General features: G+C 38.8%; 1 protein-coding gene across 2 annotated transcripts in view; it reads right to left on the bottom strand.

Moving 5' to 3' along the window:
- Positions 1 to 7,092: 7,092 nt before the first annotated feature.
- Positions 7,093 to 20,975, bottom strand: part of LOC136885073 (nitric oxide-associated protein 1) — a 38,220-nt gene continuing 24,337 nt past the window's right edge. For both annotated transcript variants that reach the window (XM_067157488.2, XM_067157487.2), the window contains exons 6-9: positions 19,226 to 19,401; positions 18,004 to 18,152; positions 12,738 to 12,961; positions 7,093 to 7,371 (exon numbers count right to left, since the gene is read on the bottom strand). In XM_067157488.2, coding sequence (XP_067013589.2) covers positions 7,181 to 7,371; positions 12,738 to 12,961; positions 18,004 to 18,152; positions 19,226 to 19,401 — 740 coding nt within the window. In that variant the 3' untranslated portion in view covers positions 7,093 to 7,180. The remainder of the gene's footprint in view (positions 7,372 to 12,737; positions 12,962 to 18,003; positions 18,153 to 19,225; positions 19,402 to 20,975) is intronic.

Raw genomic sequence — 20,975 nt, 5'->3', positions numbered from 1 at the left:
AAGAAATGTTAAAACAACACTCTGACATTTATTCACATAAGCAAACAACAAATGAAATAATCTTGCTGATATGTTTTGTAAAATCGAACTTCCATAATATTGCATTTCTTCATTTATGGTAACACGTGCTCTTAATCTCCAGCCTTACTGTGCTGTAATGAAAACCAAAGAAAAATTAGGCCTCTTGCCTTTCCGAATCAAAATATTTGATTGAAAGAATTAAATAAGTTAACGTAGAAGTTCATAAAATCATAAACAGCTGTCTTGCTAACGAGTGTTTTTCAATAAATGTGTTCAAAGCTTTACCAACTCAAAGTAGTCTCAACACGTGGTTTTAAGATGTACTCAACTGAATTTATCATTTACAGCATTTGACATTAGTCAATGACACCAACATGAACTTTAGTAGAAAATGAAAATTGATTTCAAAATTTTCAAAATTAATTAATTATTATTCTGATTATTATTATTATTATTATTAATTTCTCAATTAACCTATGTTTCATTGTCACACGATCGTGTTCTCATTAAATTTCCACTGCATCATTTACCTAATGATCGTCATCAGCATTTCAGAATAATTATGTTCAATTAATTATTAATGACTTGGTTTCACCATAACTCCAAGTAATCATGCGGCTAACGAACTACACTTCTGATCTTTGTATTTCATTTCTATTCAAATTAATCTTAAAATATTTCAAAGTTCAACTTTAAATGAGTCAGAAATTGACATTACCAACGTGTGAGCTAGTTAAATAAATTGTATTTACAAATCGAGTGCCTTCATAAAATAACGAGATGATCTTTCCTTTTAAATCTCGATAATGAAGAAAATAAATCCCTTTTCTAGTCTTCCTCGACTTAAGTTAACCAAACTTTCCCTTAAGGGCATGAAAATTACTTCTTAAGGCAACACACAACGATGAGTGTAATCTGCGTCGCAGCAGGTGCACGACCAGATCAAATTAAATGGGACCAACATGATACAAGAGAAATATACATACCTGCATACACACACACATTCACACTAGGAAACACGTCTTTTATGTACATTATTTACATCGAATCCTGTTTTGGCAAGTTTATTCATGATTTTTAGAGTTGGTCAGGTCGCGTAATATCTAGCAGAAATAATCTGTGTACTGAAATTATCCTTCATTTATAGTGGCTAGTGATCGAAGTCATGGGTATCACTTGGTAGAAACACATTTCACATATCAACGTAAGTTCATCCAACTCATGAAATTTTAATGGAAGATTCTAGTAAAATCCATAAGCACTACCATCGTTTGGGCTACAGGTTGAAACTATCGCGAGCGTGAGCCTCAATCGTCTTATTTTTATTCCCTACTCGTGAAATACACTCGCAACACGTGCTCCAATAATTATAATCTATCTTGCGTTCCCAATACACAAGAATAAGTCAAATATCACCATTAAATCATCAATTGCTCAATTATACAACAAATATCCCTCAGGATTGGTCATATTCCAGACCCTTCATGAACAGAGCACATTCAATCTCACATATAAGGACTCTACAGTAATTTTATGGCTCACGAGCGTTTAATTCTGTTTTACCCGATCTTTAGTCGATATTATTATTATTTAAGTGATTATTACATCTACTGATCCTCGTGAAATATCGTAAAATTAGATGACTTCATCGTAAATACAACAAGTGATCTTGAAAGACACTAGGTTCGACCCTATTCACTCAAAATGTACACGTAAATTTCAGTCCAGTAACTTCCAACATTACAAGGAAAGTAGATTTATCGCGTGGTCAGTGATTATTAAGTATAAAACTCCTAAGCATGGGAAATCATTCAAAGACAACCTACATGTCTACTCTAATAGATCCCAAAATTTCATTCACACGTACCTAGTCTACCACGACACCTTAAGAAGTGGAAAAATGAAATATTTCTAACTACAACAAACTAATAGATCTACGACTTAAAGAAGAAAGACCTCTAGTTGTACAAAAGGTAAGACAGATAAATTAAAATTAAAGGGTACTCAAGTTTTGATGGAGTTCGATTCCCGTCGACAGTCAATTATTTCAGCATTCTCCTCCGGTCAGGCTCCTTCCAATTACCAGATACGCCTCACATTTTTACAGCTCCATGGAGGCTCCGTAGCAGGTGTCCCTCGATGAAATTGTGTAGTCGGTGGTTGCGGAATTATCCATCTTGAGGTGTTCAACTTCCAAGACGACCGGTAGAACGCCGGTCACAAGCTGTAACTGAGATGACAAAATTAAGTATATTCCACAAGCGCACGTCGAATATAGTTAGCTCGTCTACACAGTCACACTTAACTTGGTGTTTAAAGCGTTTTTATTCCATAGGAATACACTAATGGTTTCTCTAAATTCTAGCAGAACGGCGTCGACTTGAACTAAAATTACTTCTCCACGTGGTCCGATAACGTGGTATCCCACACAGCAGCACAGCGAAGAATATTCAGGGTAAGAGCAGGATATTCAGAGAGCGATTTACTCGAAACAAGGCCTTTTTATATTATCAGCCTGGGAGGTGTGATCTTCAACGAGAACGGTAATTGGCTGATGGTCTCATTTAATTGGCGCAGACTATTCCAGAAACAGACTGAGTTGCGCGCGTGCGGTAGTCACGTGGCTTGCTCTGACCTTGGCACAGTCCTGCCAGTGTATCACCCCTCTGAACGATGAAAAAAACTCGTTCTTAGCTCGCCACTACTCCCCAAATGATATGCTGCAGTTCCAAGCAGACAATAAAACTTTTACTTTCCACTTGTTGAAAATATTCATAATATCGCCAATTTTAACGGGGACAATACAGTATTTACATTGTCCAATTGAACAGTTGAGAATAAGGTTTTAAAAATATTTACATTATAACAATCAGGGGAGAAAGGGTGTAGTGCTCGGCGTCAATGTTTGTAACCAAAAATTAATGTCAATGGTTGGTAACTATACAGTATTTACATTGTCCAATTGAACAGTTGAGAATTTTATAATTTATATACATATTTACACAAGAGCAGCTTGGGGAGCAAGGATATCAAAAAAATCTAGTCAAGTGCGTCTTGTTGTTTTAAAGGTTGGACGAAGAATGTAGCATTGACATTTCAGAAAAATGCAGAGTGGTTTGTCTTAGTTAAAACCTCGGATAACAATGATTTTTATCACTTGCAACTGCACTAGTGTTCGAACGAACTCGTAAGGTATTCAATCTCTGCACAAACAAAGTTATTATTATTATTGACGATATGCCTTTGCTGGCAGGACCTAGTGTTTACAGCGCACTGTGTCTTCTGGTATGGGCTAGAGCAATTTTGTTACTTTCATTGATCTGTCTCTGTCTTATCCTTGGCTTTAACAATATGAGAGTGACTGGGGTATGAGCGATGCTAGTAATGCGATTTCTTGTGCAGCCAGTCCCTGCTATGAATGGTGTGAAAATGTTGCTCATAGGGTCAGTTGGTGCATGCATTTCGGTGGGCTTGGCAGAACTGATATGTAATAGCAACTTCTGGCTTGGTGAGGAAAGCAACGGGAAACTACCTCGCTCCTCATTTCCCTAGTACGCCTCTTCATTGATGCCTAGGCCATCTATGACAGCTGATGGCAGAGCTGTTGAGGATCCAACCAGCCTTAGGGTTGAAGACTGCACATACACACACACACACATTATTGATGATTTCAAAAAAATCACAGGTTACGATGGACTGTCCCTAAAGTCTGATCGAACTTGACGATAATGATATAATGCCACTGAAGTCGAAGTTAACACAGTCAATAATAAAAATAAAAAAATTGAACTCGTAATGTTAGTTGAGATTGAATCTGTGATGTATCAGCCACTTAAGAAAGAAAATAAACAGGTCATTTTATCACAGTCAAAATATGAATAATGTTGGCTGAATAATAATGCAGAAAATAAAGTATTTCACTTGTTATCACTTTCAAGTTCTCACAGTTCAATTATGAATTGACCCTTGAAATAAACTGTAACTAAAGATTCTTATTCTGTGAATTTAGTTTCATTCACAATTAAATAATGTTGAAAAGAAAACACTGCTTGTTCTAGAACTGTCCTTAGTTTGACACAAGTCCTATCCTAATAATTAATAAATGTCTTACACACGTTAATTACACCAGTTCATTTACTCACAGATTTGAGACTAAATTCTAGCAAGACTCTGATCACTTGGGAAAAATCTAAGTTTGTTTGCACTGTTAAACTCAATTAATTATGCCATTAACTTGGTAAAGTAAACATACAGTTCAAAGAAATACTCTTATCACCTTGGTAAATTCAAATACTACATTATGTACAGTTTGACGTTCCACTATCAGAAAAGTTCTAACACTTCTTAAATGTATGAAAAGTTTTATCACTTTTAGAAAGTACGGGGTTATGTTCAATCACTTTGTCAAGAAAATGTACAATGAAATTCAAACATCAAATTATGCTCAAGTGCTTGGTAAAGTAGAATCGTACTCATGAGAAAAAAATATAAGTTCGAACCACACTGTTCACATAAATAATTGATCACCCGAAATGTACACGTCTTGTAGTGGAACTTCTATTGTCACACCCAACACGATGCTAAAATATTCTAAGTCCGATCGAAGCGTTGCAGAGTCAGAGCTCCATAACGTGGACTTGAACTTTCGTTGAGGTCGAACTGGAGACTCGCATTATGGCGGCGAAGAATGTCTAACAGCTGACTGACCGGCCTCGATTGTGGCACAAAGTAGACTGGTTTAACAAGCGAAATGCCTGCCTTTTTATACTGGATCTCGGAGAACTGAAGCTATTTTGTCTTATTCAATATCTCCTTTAATATTTGACATATTTCTTCCAAATTAGGGGATAATGATCACAAAAAATTGGGCTACACGATGACATCGTTCATTTTCCCGTACGGCAATCCAATCAAAAGATATTGACGATAGAACGTATAGAACTTTCCATCGACTGATGTAATCTGGCCTTGACCGTGTTCCTTAGGTCGTGACATCACAACTCCACTTCGCTCTCAGCTGTCGTGCTTGCAGGCTGCCAGATGTGATCGCTTGGCACGGAATATAACTTTATACATTGGGGACTCTATCTCAAAAGAGAGGAAATGAAATAAAGAAACTAGTGCTTGAAAAAACCAGGGGGTGTCAAATTATGTGCAAGATAAGTGAAATATTGAAAGGAGAAAAATTTGATGTGTGTTTCTGAAGAGGAAGATGTCACTTGATTCAAGTATGAACCCTTAACGTCCGTTGGTGTGGAGAGAAGTTTCTCGATGTTTCGCAACGTGCTGTCTGAAAACTGACGATCCTTTACATCTAAGAACCTGGAGATGACTATTGTGATATTCTGCAAAGTCAACTGCAGTAAGGTTTCTGAATTCCAATTTCTGTAACCCTAGTGTGGTTAAGCCAACACAACCCGACTCAGAAGACTGGAAATGGGAGGAGGAAGAGGTGGTGGTGGTGGTGGTTCAGTTCACAAACTTCCTGCATTTACCTCAGACCCTGATTTTTACAGTCACATTTTCAGAAAAAGAGTGCAAGGTACGCATATAAGTATGCTATTGAGTTATGCCCATCGTAAGAGGCGACTAAAAGGGATGATGAATTTGGAACCATGAGACTACTTATGATTAGTAGCATTACGTGAAAAAACCCATTGGTCGACTTTTCTTGTGATTAGTACCACCATGTGAGGAACACCACAGGTCTGGGCATTAGCTGTGGTTAGTACTATCATGTGTATTCCACCGAGGCGGGCATTCTGCTGCGCGGACTAATGCCCATGTTACAAATCTCATGTTATAGTCCGTATTGAAATGTACTTAAAGTCAAATAATAACACTAGATAATAAAATTCCACCTATTCAATACATAAGAGTTTTTTATTTAAATTTCAGAAATTTGACTCTAATGTCCACGTGCCATAACGCTGTGCCGAAATGTGTCGGTTCTCCTGTGTTCAGAATGGGTCTGTGCAACTTATGAGTAGTACCACTTTCTGATAAACTCCACACGTCTACGTTGCCTGTGATTAGTACTACTATGTGAAGAAAACCATGGGTCTGCGTTACCTGAGAGTAGTTCCATTATGTGAAGAACATCAAAGGATTTGTTACCTGTCGGTGTTACCATAATGTGTCATACACTGTGTGTCTACGATCACTATGTGAGCAGTACCACAAGTATACGTGGCCTGTGATTAATTCCACTAAGTGAGGAACACCATGGGTCTGCGTTGCTTGTGAGTAGTACCCCTTATGTGCAAAACACTATGGGTTTGTGTTACCTATGAGTGGTGCCATTGTGACATACCATGGGTCTACATTACCTGTGATTAATACCACTACAGGAGGAACACCTTGGTTCTGCTTTACCAGTGATTTGTACCATTACAAGGGGCTGGTGACCTGGATTCTGCACCCGTATAAATAATAAGCAATGTCCCAGTAATTTACACATTGTGAATTGGATCCACTGATCGTTTTTGTTTCACTATCATTTTTTCATCATCATTTGTTTTAGATTCTAGTCAATAGATAAATTTTGAAGTTTTAATTTAATTTCGTTTCACCTTGTACAATTAGGGGCCCTAGGTGTTAGGCCCTTTAAACAACAAACATCATCATCATCATCACAGTATTGGGTTAAATACAATTGAGTAGCTATATAGATTGTTTATATGATCATAATTGCAAGATCTCCAAATTTATGTGGAAAATTAACTATAAGAATGTAACTCTTATTGTTTTCAATTCCACATGATGAGATTTTTTTTTTTTTTTGCTAGTTGTTTTACGTCGCACCGACACAGATATGTCTTACGGCGACAATGGGATAGGAAAGGGCTAGGAGTGGGAAGGAAGCGGCCGTGGCCTTAATTAAGGTACAGCCCCAGCATTTGCCTGGTGTGAAAATGGGAAACCATGGAAAACCATTTTCAGGGCTGCCGACAGTGGGGTTCGAACCTACTATCTCCCGAATACTGGATACTGGCCGCATTTAAGCGACTGCAGCTATCGAGCTCGGTCATGATGAGATCAGGAGCCACCAGTGTGAGAAGCCAGTGACAATGAAATTGTAGGTTTGTTTATTTCAACAAAATAATACAGAGATAACACTCTGGAAAAATGGTATGTACAATATTTGGGTAGTTCATTATCAAACGGGATAGTTCTTGACGTACACTGCCTGTCCTTGTCTATAAGCAGGAGACTTGCGCACTCTCTGTCCACGCAAGTTCACAGAGTATCTGAGGAGTGGAGGCTGGCGGAGATAAACTCCACGGCCGTGAGGTGTCCAGGCTTGGAACTCGCAGGTAATCTCCGGGCCGGGAGTGATGGCCACCCAACCTGTGAACAAAAGTCAACATGAGATGTTGTCAACATTGGCGTTGTAGACGCATTACATATAAAACATCTTGTACTTTAAAATAAACTGAAATTCTGTTAAGTTCAGTAGAACCTCAATTATCCATCTCTCGATTAACACATTCACCGTTCCTCATTTAAATCTCCCATTGGCACGTTGTCCATTGTGGTTTCATGTTGAACATTTAATTGGAAAACAATTCATATCATTGGTTATTTTTATGGAGCTAAAACTACAGCATGTGTGTACTTCGTGTACGTACTTCGAAAGTTATGGGCCTATTACGTCAATATTTGAGGTATTATATTTCACCCCTCAGCGTGGTGAATTTAAATGCCCGGTCGTCTCTGTGCTGCGGGAGGAGTTCCGAGCGCGGTGTTTTAACTTTCTCAGATTCGCGCAAGGTTTTATTCAAAGCAACACAACTTTGGTACTATTTTACAGATTTCAACAATACTGGAATTAAATTTTTAGGTAGGACATAATCGGATAAATTTTGAAAAGTTTGGATGGTCCCTGATATGTATCAACTATCTCATTGTTGTTGAAATGCACAAAATTACTAATTGATTCAAATCTCTCCATTGAAATCTATCCAAAAATTGGCGTAGACAGAACAGAGTTTTTAGAAAAATAGCTTCGTAGCTTAGGCTTTTGTATTATATCCATTAGAATATAAAGAGCAATCACAACGTATATCTCGTTCTTCGTGACTGGTTTCCAATTCCGCTTTTCGGAACAAAGTGGTAATAAGCTTCTAGATAGGATTCTTTGCTCAGCATATACATTTGTTTCACGAACTATTAGTTCCACTAACTTGTCCGTAAAAAACATCTCGAAAACCTTCACACCACCACATTCCCCAACTGCTTCACTGAGGTCCTGGATTCCCTATAAACTGTTCTATTTGACTCACATAATTAGACACGTTTTCCCATGGAAATGTATTAGCCGTGACATGCACATTACCTTTTTGTGCACTATCACTCGTATCTGATTCCGAACCGAGGGCTACGCGTACAGCGATGTCACCCACATCACTCAATTCACCATCCGAATTTAACAACCTTTCGTCAGAACCACTCAACTGTTCTAAAACATCCTCTATTTCAACGCTCGATAATCCGCACTTGCTTGTAGAAGCCATCTCCACTCACGTCCGGCGGAATGCAGGACAGCGTGTGGTGATGAAAAAGAACAGGAAAAAAACAGTTCGCAGTTCACATATTCACAGTTTCATTACCAAACTCAGATTAAAATTTTACGGATACATCAAAAGAATGAACCCAGACAGTCACAAAACAAATAACTGACTTCTTTGAGGAATCTGTGGTATGGAGTTAGATCCACCTACTCAATACAAATTTGTTAATTAAATCACTGTATTATTTACATATCGTTGCTCCTATGCCAAAACCGCGACTGCGACAATGCTCTTCCTATCCATTATTTCCCTTAGGACTGGTCACGCCTCCCAGCCACATATTGATATGCAGTCTATGAGAACAAATTTCGTTGAGTTCATTTTCCTCTGCTAACATGTACAGGGAAATGAACCTTACGGTTCCGTACTGTAGGAACGTTATGTTTGCATGACATATTTACCAGCTCCTAGAGTATATCACAATATATATAACAGTGATTTATTAAACAAATTTGTGGATCTAACCCCTACCAAAGTTGTCTATCATCAATACGGAACATGAAACTTATCTACTTAAGATTCTATGAGGAAAACGAAAACAGACTGTAAAATGGACTGATATAATCACAGACGGAGACGTCCAAAATGTGGAGATCTTCAGATCCAAAATTAACAAATGGCAACTTGATCAGGGGGACAAACTAAGGAGAAAAAAAAAAAAAGGAACTTGGACCAAGGAGTAGAGAAGAGTGCAGCAAACGCAAGAAGGTAATAAGAGCATAAGGGAAGGCAAATAAACGCCTTTAACAATGTTGCATAGCATTAAATGGGCTTAATTTGCAACTAATAATGATTTTTTTAAGTCCCACTAACCAATGGTTTTTAGAGACACTAAGGTGCCAGAATTTTGTCTGAAGGATTTCTTACGAGCTTGTAAATTTCGATTCTCTTCTCGTCAGCCCTCATTTGTACTTCCCAGGTTTATCATGAGGGCAGGCTTCAACACTCATTAAGGGGCTAACTGGACAGATCTTAACACTTCATGTGGGATGAGCAGGATAACAAGAAAGTCAGATAAGCATTACTTACATTGACCTGTTGGGTTCCCTTTCTCCTTTTGTATCTGCCCAGAGTTTCTAGTCATTTACCACCTGTACTGATCTTGATCTTTTCCTCTCTTCCCTGTCAATGATATGTTGGGACAAAGGGACAGATAATGAGAAGAAAAAAAAAAAGAAAGAAAGGAGAAACCTGTTGAAAACAAGATAGGACACTACAGGGTCTCCGTTATAAACCTAGACCGTCCAGCGGCGTTTCTACTCTTGGAGACCTAAGCTGCAGGACGGGAAGTGCGCACAAGTTCTTGACCTTGCAAGGAGCGTGCACGTGTTCGACCAAGCATCTCAGCCGTTAACATGGTGAGACAGTTATCAATGCAACACCATATTTTCGTATATAAAAGTTATTTTAAGGACGAGTCGGCTCGATGAGAATGCGATGCATTTCTTCAGCAATTTCCTGGGGAAAAGCCACCTTCATGAGCACAGATTCACGTAATTGTAAATAAATTTGAAACTACTGGCTCAGTCCTCAATAAAAAAACATGTGCACACACTAACAGTTTTAACAGAGGAAAAGCTAGATGACACTGGAGCAAATCTTGAAGGGCCACCGAATAAATCACTCACAAAATTAGCACAACAAATAGGGGTTTCGGTTTCTTCTGCACACAGAGCTGAAAAGGTGTTACACATCAAACTGTACAGGTTTACACGGGCTCATTGTCTAAAACCTGCTGATCCAGCCACAAGAGTGAGATATTGTGAGTGGTATCTCGCATCATTGAATGATCGTTTATTCGACCCACAGCTTCTGTTCTTTCGGATGAGGCCTGGTTTCATCTTGATGGTCGTTTGAACAGTCATAACGTTTGCTATTGGTTAGCAAAAAATCCTAATGATATGTATGAAGTCCCTCGTTATGAAGGATGGCACTTCCAGGTAAGATTTCGTATAAGATTGTATACATGCTCACGCGACGTAAGTTAGGCTGAGGCAGCTGCTGTAACGGAGAGTACAAACACTGTGCTCGCTCTGGGTTTATAAGAGAGATCCTGTAGAAGGCTATGCAGGCTCCAATGGTGAAAGTAGAGTGTTAGTGAAATTTGATGAAAAAAACAAAACAAATACGCATCACATCATGTCAATATCACAACTATAAGAATTGAAGGGAGGTCCATTTGATCAATATAAATTAATACAGGATGTAGTTTATATTTATATTCAATACTACATCATATATTAATTTGTATTGAATAAGTGGACCTTCCTTCAATTCTTATAGTTGTGAATGTTTGTCAATACGGATCATAATGAAATTCTTCATCATCATCATTTCCCTTTATCCAGCTGTAGCCAGGTGGGGGCAAATATGGTTCCTCTCCACTTTCTTCTGTCTGTCTACCACTCTTCCTCCAACACTGTGTCCCAGTCCAGGTTTCTTCCTGTAATACTGCGTTGGATTGTGTGCTTCCATCTCAACTGTGGTCGTCCACAGCTTCCCCTTCCTTGTATTTGCATTTTCATCACCTTTTTTGGCATTCTTTCATCGCTCATTCGCTTTATGCGCCCAAACCATCTTAGTCGGCTCTTCTCTATTCTATCATTCCTTTCTTCCACTCCAATTTCTCCCCGTATTTTCTCATTCCTTATTTTGTCTCTTCTACTCTTCTGTATCATACTCCTCAAGAACTTCATTTCGGCTGCCTGTATTCGACCCTCATCCTTCTTTGTTATTGTCCAAATCACGTCAATATGCATATCAATGCATTTGTGCAATCAATCTGCATAAGGAAATGAGAATATTTATTCGCCATTGATCATTTACATGAAATAGGTTTTATCATTCAAATTACAGTATCATTTCTATTATCATCTATATACAGTTATTTAAAGTCAATGTTAAGAATTTTCATTTCCAAGAATTCTGTTACATTATAAAATGGATTTACCAACATCCAGTCATACAGTTATCTTTTAAAATTATTGATACATTCTGCGCTGAGAATGGCAATTTATTAAAAAATATTATACTATTTACTTTATGAGAGTTACCTGTTTTCACAAATCTTTGTCTTGGGACATCAATATTACTCTTATTACGAGTATTGTGTTGGAGGATGTTTTCCCTGATGGTGAGGTCATTTAGATGGTTTTTAACATACAATAATGAGAATTGTTAATATTGTAAGCCTGGTAAAAAGGGGACGCCAGTGCTCAAAAGAACCAGCTTTACACATTACACAAAGAAGCTTCTTCTGTGTTAGCAATACATTATAGACATAAGATAAATGTCCCCAGAATAGCAGCCCATATGAAATATGGGACTGGAAGAGTCTGAAATATGCCATTCTCAAACAGTCTGCTGTTACTAACTCCCTCAATTTCCACATATAACATGAGATTCGCGATATCCTTTTTTTTTTTTTTATGTGCTGGGCTGAGTGGCTCAGATGACTGAGGCACTGACCTTCTGACCCCAACCTGGCAGGTTTGATCCTGGCTCAGTTTGGTGGTATTTGAAGGTGCTCAGATACATCAGCCTCGTGTTGGTAGATTTGCTGACACGTAAAAGAACTTCTGCGGGACAAAATTCCGGCACCTCGGCATCTCCAAAAACAGTTTAAAATGTAGTTAGTGAGACGTAAAAACAAAAAATTATTATTACAGAAGATGTATGTGTGTATGTTACTATTATAAAGAAGTAATATAAGCAATCCCCACTTTACCTTTATCTGACCAATAAAAAGGATCACTGCTGCCGGCTGTATCACACATGAAATGAAGTAGACCAGCTGGAGGTAATTCCTTTAGCACTTTAAAAAAAAAAATTTCTTTACGTCACACCAACACAGAAAGGTCTTATGGCAACAATGAGATAGGAAAGGCCTAAGAGTGGGAAGGAAGCGGCTGTGGCCTTAATTAAGGTACAACTCCAGTACTTGCCTGGTGTGAAAATAAGAAACCATGGAAAACCATCTTCAGGGCTGCCAACAGTGGGGTTCGAACCCACTATCTCTTGGATACAAGCTCACAGCTGCGCGCCCCTAACCATGTGGTTCCTTTAGCAATACAAACCCTGTAATTTCCGATTCTCTATTTGCTAGGGGTTAGCGTAAGTGAAAAAAAAAAAAAAAAGACTCACCTGCCGACGAGAGAACCACGTCTGCTGCAGTCTCTCGCCAGTCGCAGCCCTGGACACGTAGCACCTGACTAATAGGGCTGAGGCCGGGCCACTGAGCCAATCGTTCAGACTTGCCGCAAGGAACACCCAGATACGTGGAGCCCACCAACTCGTTGTATATCGCATCCGCATCTGACGTGTAGCAGATGGTCAGGGGCAGCTGATCAGATGCCAGGACTGTCATTCTGTGGAAAGAGTTAAATCAACTGAATATGATTGTTAACCCTTACCCCTCGAATTAAAGTTCTCTGTGTTGTCTCTACTACTTGTATTTTAAATGTGAATTTTTATCTTGTATGACCTGTATTCATCTTTCACGATTTTGGAGGTAGCATTTGCTTTTTAATGATGTATTTAGGCTATACACATTTTAAGCAAACTATACTGTAGCAAATAAAAGCTATTTATTTATGGACTAAAATGTAATTTAAATCCCTGCAGGCAACACGCCCCATTCTGCTGTCACGTAGATCGGAACACGCTCATGCCTTGTTGCCGAAGGAACTGATTGTCTTATGTCTTGATCACTTCATGCCACCGGTAGCACCATCTACTTCCTTTTATTATTGTTCGTATCCATGCTTACGAAAGGTCAGCTGTTTATTTGTATGCACTGTGACTTCTGTTTTTATAACATAAAACTATTGTCTAGCAAGTTGTGTTCACAAGTGAAACTTGGGAAAGAGGAAATCTTCCTATAAGAATATTCTGAGTGGACGGAGGGACATGAGAAAGAGTGTGGTAGCAACGGTAAGGGCACTGCTGAGTTGAAGGACATTTTCAGTCGCTCTGTGGCTAAACATAATCTGCGCTATGTAAATTATATTGCTGATGGTAGCACAAAATGAAGTCTGTATCTGACCATCAGCCCTATGGACCTGATGTGGTTATCACAAAACTGGAATGTGTTGGTCATGTACAGAAGAGAATGGGCACTCACCTCAGAAAATTAAAGCAGGATTGGAAAGGGAAAATTCTGAATGACGGGAAGCCATACCATTATTTTTGCCTAGAGGGACCTAATTCTTGGTGCTCTTATCAAAATGCCATAGTGCAACGGCAAGTTCAGGCTTACAAACACAAAAATAACATACCACTTTCTACAACGGAGGTTAAGAGATAAGAATTTCATATTGTTCCGTATTGAAGTGAGTTCACTAATAATTTAAAAGAAAGTTCCTACCAACATTTCCCACTTCCTATAACCCACCCTCCTGATCCACCTTAAACTACTTCATCTCCTCATTTATTTCCCTACTCCTCTCTTTATTTTATTCATTATTTTTCTGCTTCAACTATTTCTTTCCTCATTACATTCCTTTCTCCCCTCTCCCATTTGAATGACATTTTCTAACATCTCTAATGATTTTGACCACTCTAACTTTCAAATTTATACCTTCCACTATTCTAAGTTCGATCTCAACTCTTACCTTCAAGATATCTCACTCTATGTCATTATGCTCCTCAACTGTTCCAATATTGCGCTTTTTAGTATTTTTTTCTCTTCACAATTGTTTTTTCTCTATGACATATGTTTTAATAATTTAATTGATCTAACTTACAAAACTTTTGGAAGCCGATCTACTCTTCAAGAACTTGCTCCGTAATACATTTATATATTTGATCTGCGACTTTCTTCATAATTTTTTGGATCTATCGGCAAGCAGTGGTAATTCCTAAAATTATACAGTGCCTCATGGACTGCAGCTGAACTCTTCAAGAATTTACTCCATGCTACGTATTTGATTCTGAACCTCTTCACACACAGTGCTCTCTAACACATCTAACTTAAGAGACCTTTAGAAGTACAGTGCTGACTTACTTTTCAGGAACTTGCTCCGTAGTATATGTGCGTATTAGATCGGCGACTTCTTCGTAATTTTTGGATCTATTGAAGGGCAGTACTAGTCCCTAAACTTATTCAGTGCCTCATAAACTGCAATTGAACCCATCAAGAATTTGCTCCGTACTACATTTGGATATGTATTTGATTCTGGACTTCTTCCCATACCCTCTCTAACGCTTATGTCTTACTAACATTCTTGATCCATGACTTCTTCATGACTGACACGCAGTGCTGATCCTTAAAATTATACAGTGCCTTATAAACTGCAACTGATAAATACGTATTTGATTTTAGACATTTTTCATAACATTGTGTTACAGTGCTTCATAAACTGCATCTGACAGTATCATCTAAACTTTATATTTTTACCTGTGCATGTGTTTTGTGATTGACTATATTTCAACGCTCAGTGCTCCCTAAAGATTTTAGTGCTTCACTAACAGCAACCTACAGAATTCTTTAGACTTTTTAATAGTATTGAAAGGTTGAACCATTTTATACTTTTTTTAAACTTATTATAATGCAGGTTGTTAAAGATTGTTTAAAACAGAATTCCTTGAAAAAAAAAAAAAAAAAAAAAAAAAAAAAACCCACCAAAACTTTGAAGGGCATAAAGTGGTAGGTATAGCAGTAAATGATACTGTTATGACCTTCAATGATGGTATGCAGAGTAGACTGAATGTTCAACGAGTCACTTACAGCCTTAAGAGAGCTGAACAATCAACAAAGGAGGCAAGGAAAGTAAAGAGAAGACTAAGGATGGAAGAAGCATCCCAGAGAAACTCACAAGAGGGATTCATATATGCATCAGTGATGTTCTAGAGTTCATTCACTTCACTTGAAAGTTTAATGCTCATTTACCGCAACTTGCATTTTTCGAAACTGTTTACTTTGTAACATGAACAGTTTTCAAAATATGAGCATGAAGGTTTGTACTTTACATCAATTTTTAGTGTTCTAGAAAGTGTATTAATTTTGTAATATCATGGACAGATCATTTAAAAAAAAAATATTTCTCAAAAAATAATTCCATAAAAATGAACAACCGGAAGTATTGTTTTAAAAATATTACTTAAAAATTATATGTTTTAGAGGGCTTATTTCATTTTGTTCGTAAATTATTTGGGAGTATACAAAATCAAAAAATATTCAAATTGGTCCAAAATTGTGTATGATATGAGGGAAACAGTACTCTTGTGTGAAAAAAAAAATGGCCAAACTTGTAATGCCCAAAAACATCCTTAACAAATATTGATAAATATTTAGGTTTACAAGGAATTTGTATTCATGGATAGCTTAGCTAAGAAGGTCCTGTAGAGGCTGTGAAAATTGAAATTGAATGTTACCTATTTTAGATAGGTTTGAGCTGTATGTGTCACAAAAATGTAAAATCACCAAACTTATATTAGGACCAAAACAGTAACAGGCAATCCCAAATTGAGCTCTATAGCTGCATTCGCTTAAGTGTCACCAGTATCGCATTCGCTTAAGTGTCACCAGTATCCAGTATTCGGGAGATAGTGGGTTCGAACCCCACTGTCAGCAGCCCTGAAGATGGTTTTTCGTGGTTTCCCATTTTCACACCAAGCAAATGCTGGGGGCTGTACCTTAATTAAGGCCACAGACGCTTCCTTCTCACTCCTAGCCCTTTCCTGTCCCATGGTCGCAATAAGACCTATCTGTGTCGGTGCGACATAAAGCAACTTGCAAAAAAAGAAAAAAGGGCAATTCCAAAAATTCACATGGCCTTATGTATGTAAGGTGCAACATCTGTTCTGGTCTCGATAAAATACGGTAATCGTATATGAAAATGAAAATCCACAGCCTGTTTCCAGTCATTCGACCGGGTCATGAATGGAATGAATGAAGCCCCATCTAGCGGCGAGGATAGGAAATGAGCCAACTGCTGAAGCCTGTCGCACTCCTCTGGGCCAATGATAAATGACTGACAGATGAAATGTTAATGGAGAGTGTTGCTGGAATGAAAGATGACAGGGAAAACCGGAGTACGTGGAGAAAAACCTGTCCCACCCCCGCTTTGTCCAGCACAAATCTCACATGGAGAGACCAGGATTTGAACCACGGTATCCAGCGGTGAGAGGCCGGCGCGCTGCCACCTGAGCCACGGAGGCTCCCAGTAATCGTATATGATAATATTAAAATACCAAATTTGTGTTAAGAAGGAGCAGTTTTGATTCCTGCCTGAAAGCCAGTGACTATACAGTGCCCTGAGGGAAGTGCCGAAAATCTGATCGGTGATGCAATCAGGAAAATAAAAGCTTTGGAGATAATGTAGATGTTTTACAAGTTTGAACATTTGATGAAACTCGTCGTGTCTTTAAGTAGAGCTGTCGAAATATTGGTGTTCTGTGCCGTATCCTTCCAACTGTTGTGGCCACTCTCTGCTTTATGATTTCCAAGGATTCTCTAAACAATAGCACCCAAATGCGATGCTAAGATGATCCCATATGCAAGCTCACCGCCGATTGCTTTTCCAGTACAGTACTTGCAGTAATTATCGCAATGCCGGGATGTTCATAAGTATGCCGTAGCCATCCTATCGTGAGATACAGTTTCTTGAAAAATGCTTGATCGAGGATTTAGCGTTGGTGGGACTGAAATTTCTGGACAGTTGACCCGGGAAATAGTTTCTTCGAGGAACGGATAATGCAGGATTTATACAATGTGATTTAATTAGGATGCTCGAAGGACCATGTAATATGAACGAATAGTCTGGGAAAACGTAGTTTCTGGGAACGTATAATCGAGGTTCTACTATATTGGCATGCCTTGCTCAGGAGGCATGACCTTAGACCACGTTGTTACGGCAGGTAGCTGCATCGCAGGCTCACCATCACTTCCACCTTCCGATATTTGATGCGAAGAAATAGCTGATACACATTTTAAATCCAACTCAGAATCTGTTGGTTCATTCCCCATATCCCCATAAATATCATCTTCCAACAAATTTTGCCATACTTTTTTATTAATTTTCCGTAATGAAGATGCAATATTTAGATGCCCATTGCACAAGAAAGTGTATAAATAACTCGCACCAATCAGAAATCTATGAAATGTAATGAAATAGAGTAACAAAGCAGTGCCCGTGAAAATTTGTTTGCAAACACTACAGCAATGGCACTCAAACTGCACTCACTTTTTTTTTTTGCACAAAATTGCGCCCAAAGAAGTTTGCAACTATGAATGAAACTGAACTCATGGCTGCTGTGGATATCAAGAATGACAAAAAGTAGACTGTCATGACATCTGTTGAAGAACTGAATGTTCGACAGTGGCCAGTTCTAGGTTTAAGAGACCAGTTGTGAATCTCCTAATGAAAATCAAGGTAACATCACTGGTGAAGGTACAGTGGAAACTCACCTGACGAAGTCACCCCCACTGAGATAATCCAGTCGTGCGAGTCCGGCCAGCAGTAGAGTTTGGCCAGGCCTCACGGAGAAGGTGCGAGGGAGGAGAAGCTGGCGAGGTAACGTCAACATCAGCTCTTGGGTGGTGAGAAGATTCAGCACCTGGAAATCCAACGGTAACAAGTCAATCAGGTGTAATGTATATCTGAGATATTTTTTCCCCTTGTCCAGCTTCTGACAGGTTGGAGTGTTGATGACACTTCCCCACTGTTGCCTCTCCTTCCACGACTCCTCTTCAGTAACTGTATTCCAGTCCAGTCTTCTTTCTCTTATACTGTTCTTGAAAGAGTCCATCCGTCTTGCTCTGGGCCTCCCTCTTGCCCTCTTTCCTTCTATCTTAGCCTCCAACACCTGTTTTCATATCCTTCCCTCCTCTATCATCACAACATGTCCCAACCATTTCAATTTAGTCTTCTCCATCCTATCACTCAGTTTTTTTCTTTTCTGACCTCAACATTTCTTGCTCTGTCTCTCCTTGTTTTCTCTACCGTACTCCTCAGGAACTTCTCAATGACCTGAATTTTTCTCTCATTTCTTGCTGTCAAAGTCCAAGTCTCAAATGCATACATTAATATAGGAGTATAGCACATCTTGTACATTACCCCCTTTACATTCCATAGGAACTTCTCTATTTATTTCACCTTCCATGCAAAACGACTCCAATTCATGGTTAGCATCCGCATCACCTCTGGATCCTTCCAGCAGGCTAGGTAAGATTTATGTGAATGATATGTCTACATCTCGTTCTGTCATTGTAAACTACTTCTCTCATTACATCTTCCAATGTGTCTCTCTTTTCTATTAGACTTGAGCCTCTTAAAACCCTATGTGCCACTTCATGGTTCAATATTGGGCAGCTGACTCTGACTTACTTTTGTTTACTTTATCCTTATTTTCACAAGTTCTCAGCAGAAACTACATATAGAACGGCTATAGCAATTTCAGACAAATTGAGGAAATGAGGTAACAACTCTGTGAATTAAAGATGGAAAGGAACAAGCAAGTATAAATCAAGTTGTAATCGGATAATAACAATGACAGCTCGGTATAGGAAATGGAAAAAAGTAGAAAGAAAACACAACTGGTAGCTGAAGGACTATGATGCCTAACAGCAAACGTAGTTTTGATAAAGAAGTGTTGATCGACCCAGGTTAACTGGCATTCTGTAGTTTTACCTGGTCAGGTTGAACAGTCCCAGGAGTATCGTAGCACCACCGGCCATCTATGAATTCCTCATCATTAGGATCCAGTCCTATCCTCTGCACAGGACTGTTCGCGGATAGGCCCATCGAGAACGGATCCTGTCCATCGAGCGACTGGGACGGGTCCCTGAAGGTACGCCCAATATGACCTAGAAGTAACAGAAATAATGAGTTTCAACAAGAGGAAATGCTCTCTGTTTCAATTACTGCACTGATGGGGTAAAACTACCTCATGGGGATCACTGAAAGTAATTAGGTGTTAACACATTGACGACCAGGCTCGGAAATCTCCGTAGTACTGCAGCCAACGGTTGTTGGCGGGCCTTAGAGATCTCCGTTTTTATGCATGGGCATCGTTTGCAGCCTGCTGTGTTATTTGTTGGCTATAATTTTAACTGCTTGAGAATCATTGTACAAGATGGCGCACCCATGGCAACATGCCTTATGTGACAAAATATTTCAACATTTATACGCAGATTCACCGTCTGATGTGCCCAGTGAATTCTCATAGTTTCTCAGCTGACAGTAGGTGATGGGTTACAAGAATTCTTGCTTTTACACACCTCGTATTGCGTTGATTATTGATAAAATTGCGTGTGAGATTGTGAGTTCCGAACGGTGTAGTCATGGAATATAAATTATCGCTGCATCTCTCTTTAAACCTTCATGTATTTAACAAAATAATGTTGGATGTGTAGAGCTTTTCCCTGAAGCTCCAGTCCAAATGGCAACAGGTGCGGTGTATTCGGATGCTGACAGCCACCGATAATTGTGATTAATTACGTAAAGACCAGTTATAACAGGTACCAAGTGACAATGAATTAGATATTTCTGATGATTGACGCCTAACACTATACGGGAAGCAGCCGTAAAGAAAAATCCTTGCATAGGCCTATTTGAAAACAAAGTATACAAATGGCACAAACAGGGTATTCATACTACACTCTGCTTAGGAAGACTATTAAATGGAGCCACAAACAGTACTGCTTTGAAAGGTATCAGATCATACAGATTACTAAGCAACCTAGTGAGTACATGTTTCAAATTTGAATATTTTTCGAGTTACAGTAGTTTGAGCGCGGCTGTGTTATTTCTTTCTTGGAGGCTTGAACTAATATCAATATAGTTGGTCCATTATTGGACATTATAAATTTTCCAGCTAACTCATTCCTGGTTGCCAGTGTTTCGCCCCAGTGTGCCAATTTGGGCTCATCAGTTGGTAAATAACACACCTACCGAGATGCATAGCTAGTGCATACTGTGGAGGCCACTGTGTAGGCTACTTGGAGCCAAGGGTAGTGCCAATGCACTATGAGAGACTTTGTCTCATTTTCAAATATTGATGCCTGCCTGGCCATCATTTGGGACAAATATTTCAGGTTCCCTATGGGAATCATCATTTATATCATCAGGCTTGAATTATTTGGTCTACTTCGGGTAGCAGCCTCCGTTCGGGGCCTGTCGTCAATGTGTTAATATAAGGAATGATCTTCATTGGGATAATCACATCAACAAGGTCGTAAACAGAGGTTACAGATCTCTGCATATGATTATGAGGGTATTTAGCGGTTGTAGTAAGGATGTAAAAGAGAAGGTGTATAAGTCACAGGTAAGGACTCAATTCGAGTATGGTTCCAGTGTATAGGAATAAAATGACAGTGCAAGACATCAATTTTAAAAAATATATATTTATCAGTATGACCAACTCTCTAACCAATTAAAA

The sequence above is a fragment of the Anabrus simplex genome, chromosome 13 (genome assembly GCF_040414725.1).
Source record: "Anabrus simplex isolate iqAnaSimp1 chromosome 13, ASM4041472v1, whole genome shotgun sequence".
Lineage (NCBI taxonomy): Eukaryota > Metazoa > Arthropoda > Insecta > Orthoptera > Tettigoniidae > Anabrus > Anabrus simplex.
This window is presented reverse-complemented; position numbering and strand designations above follow the sequence as displayed.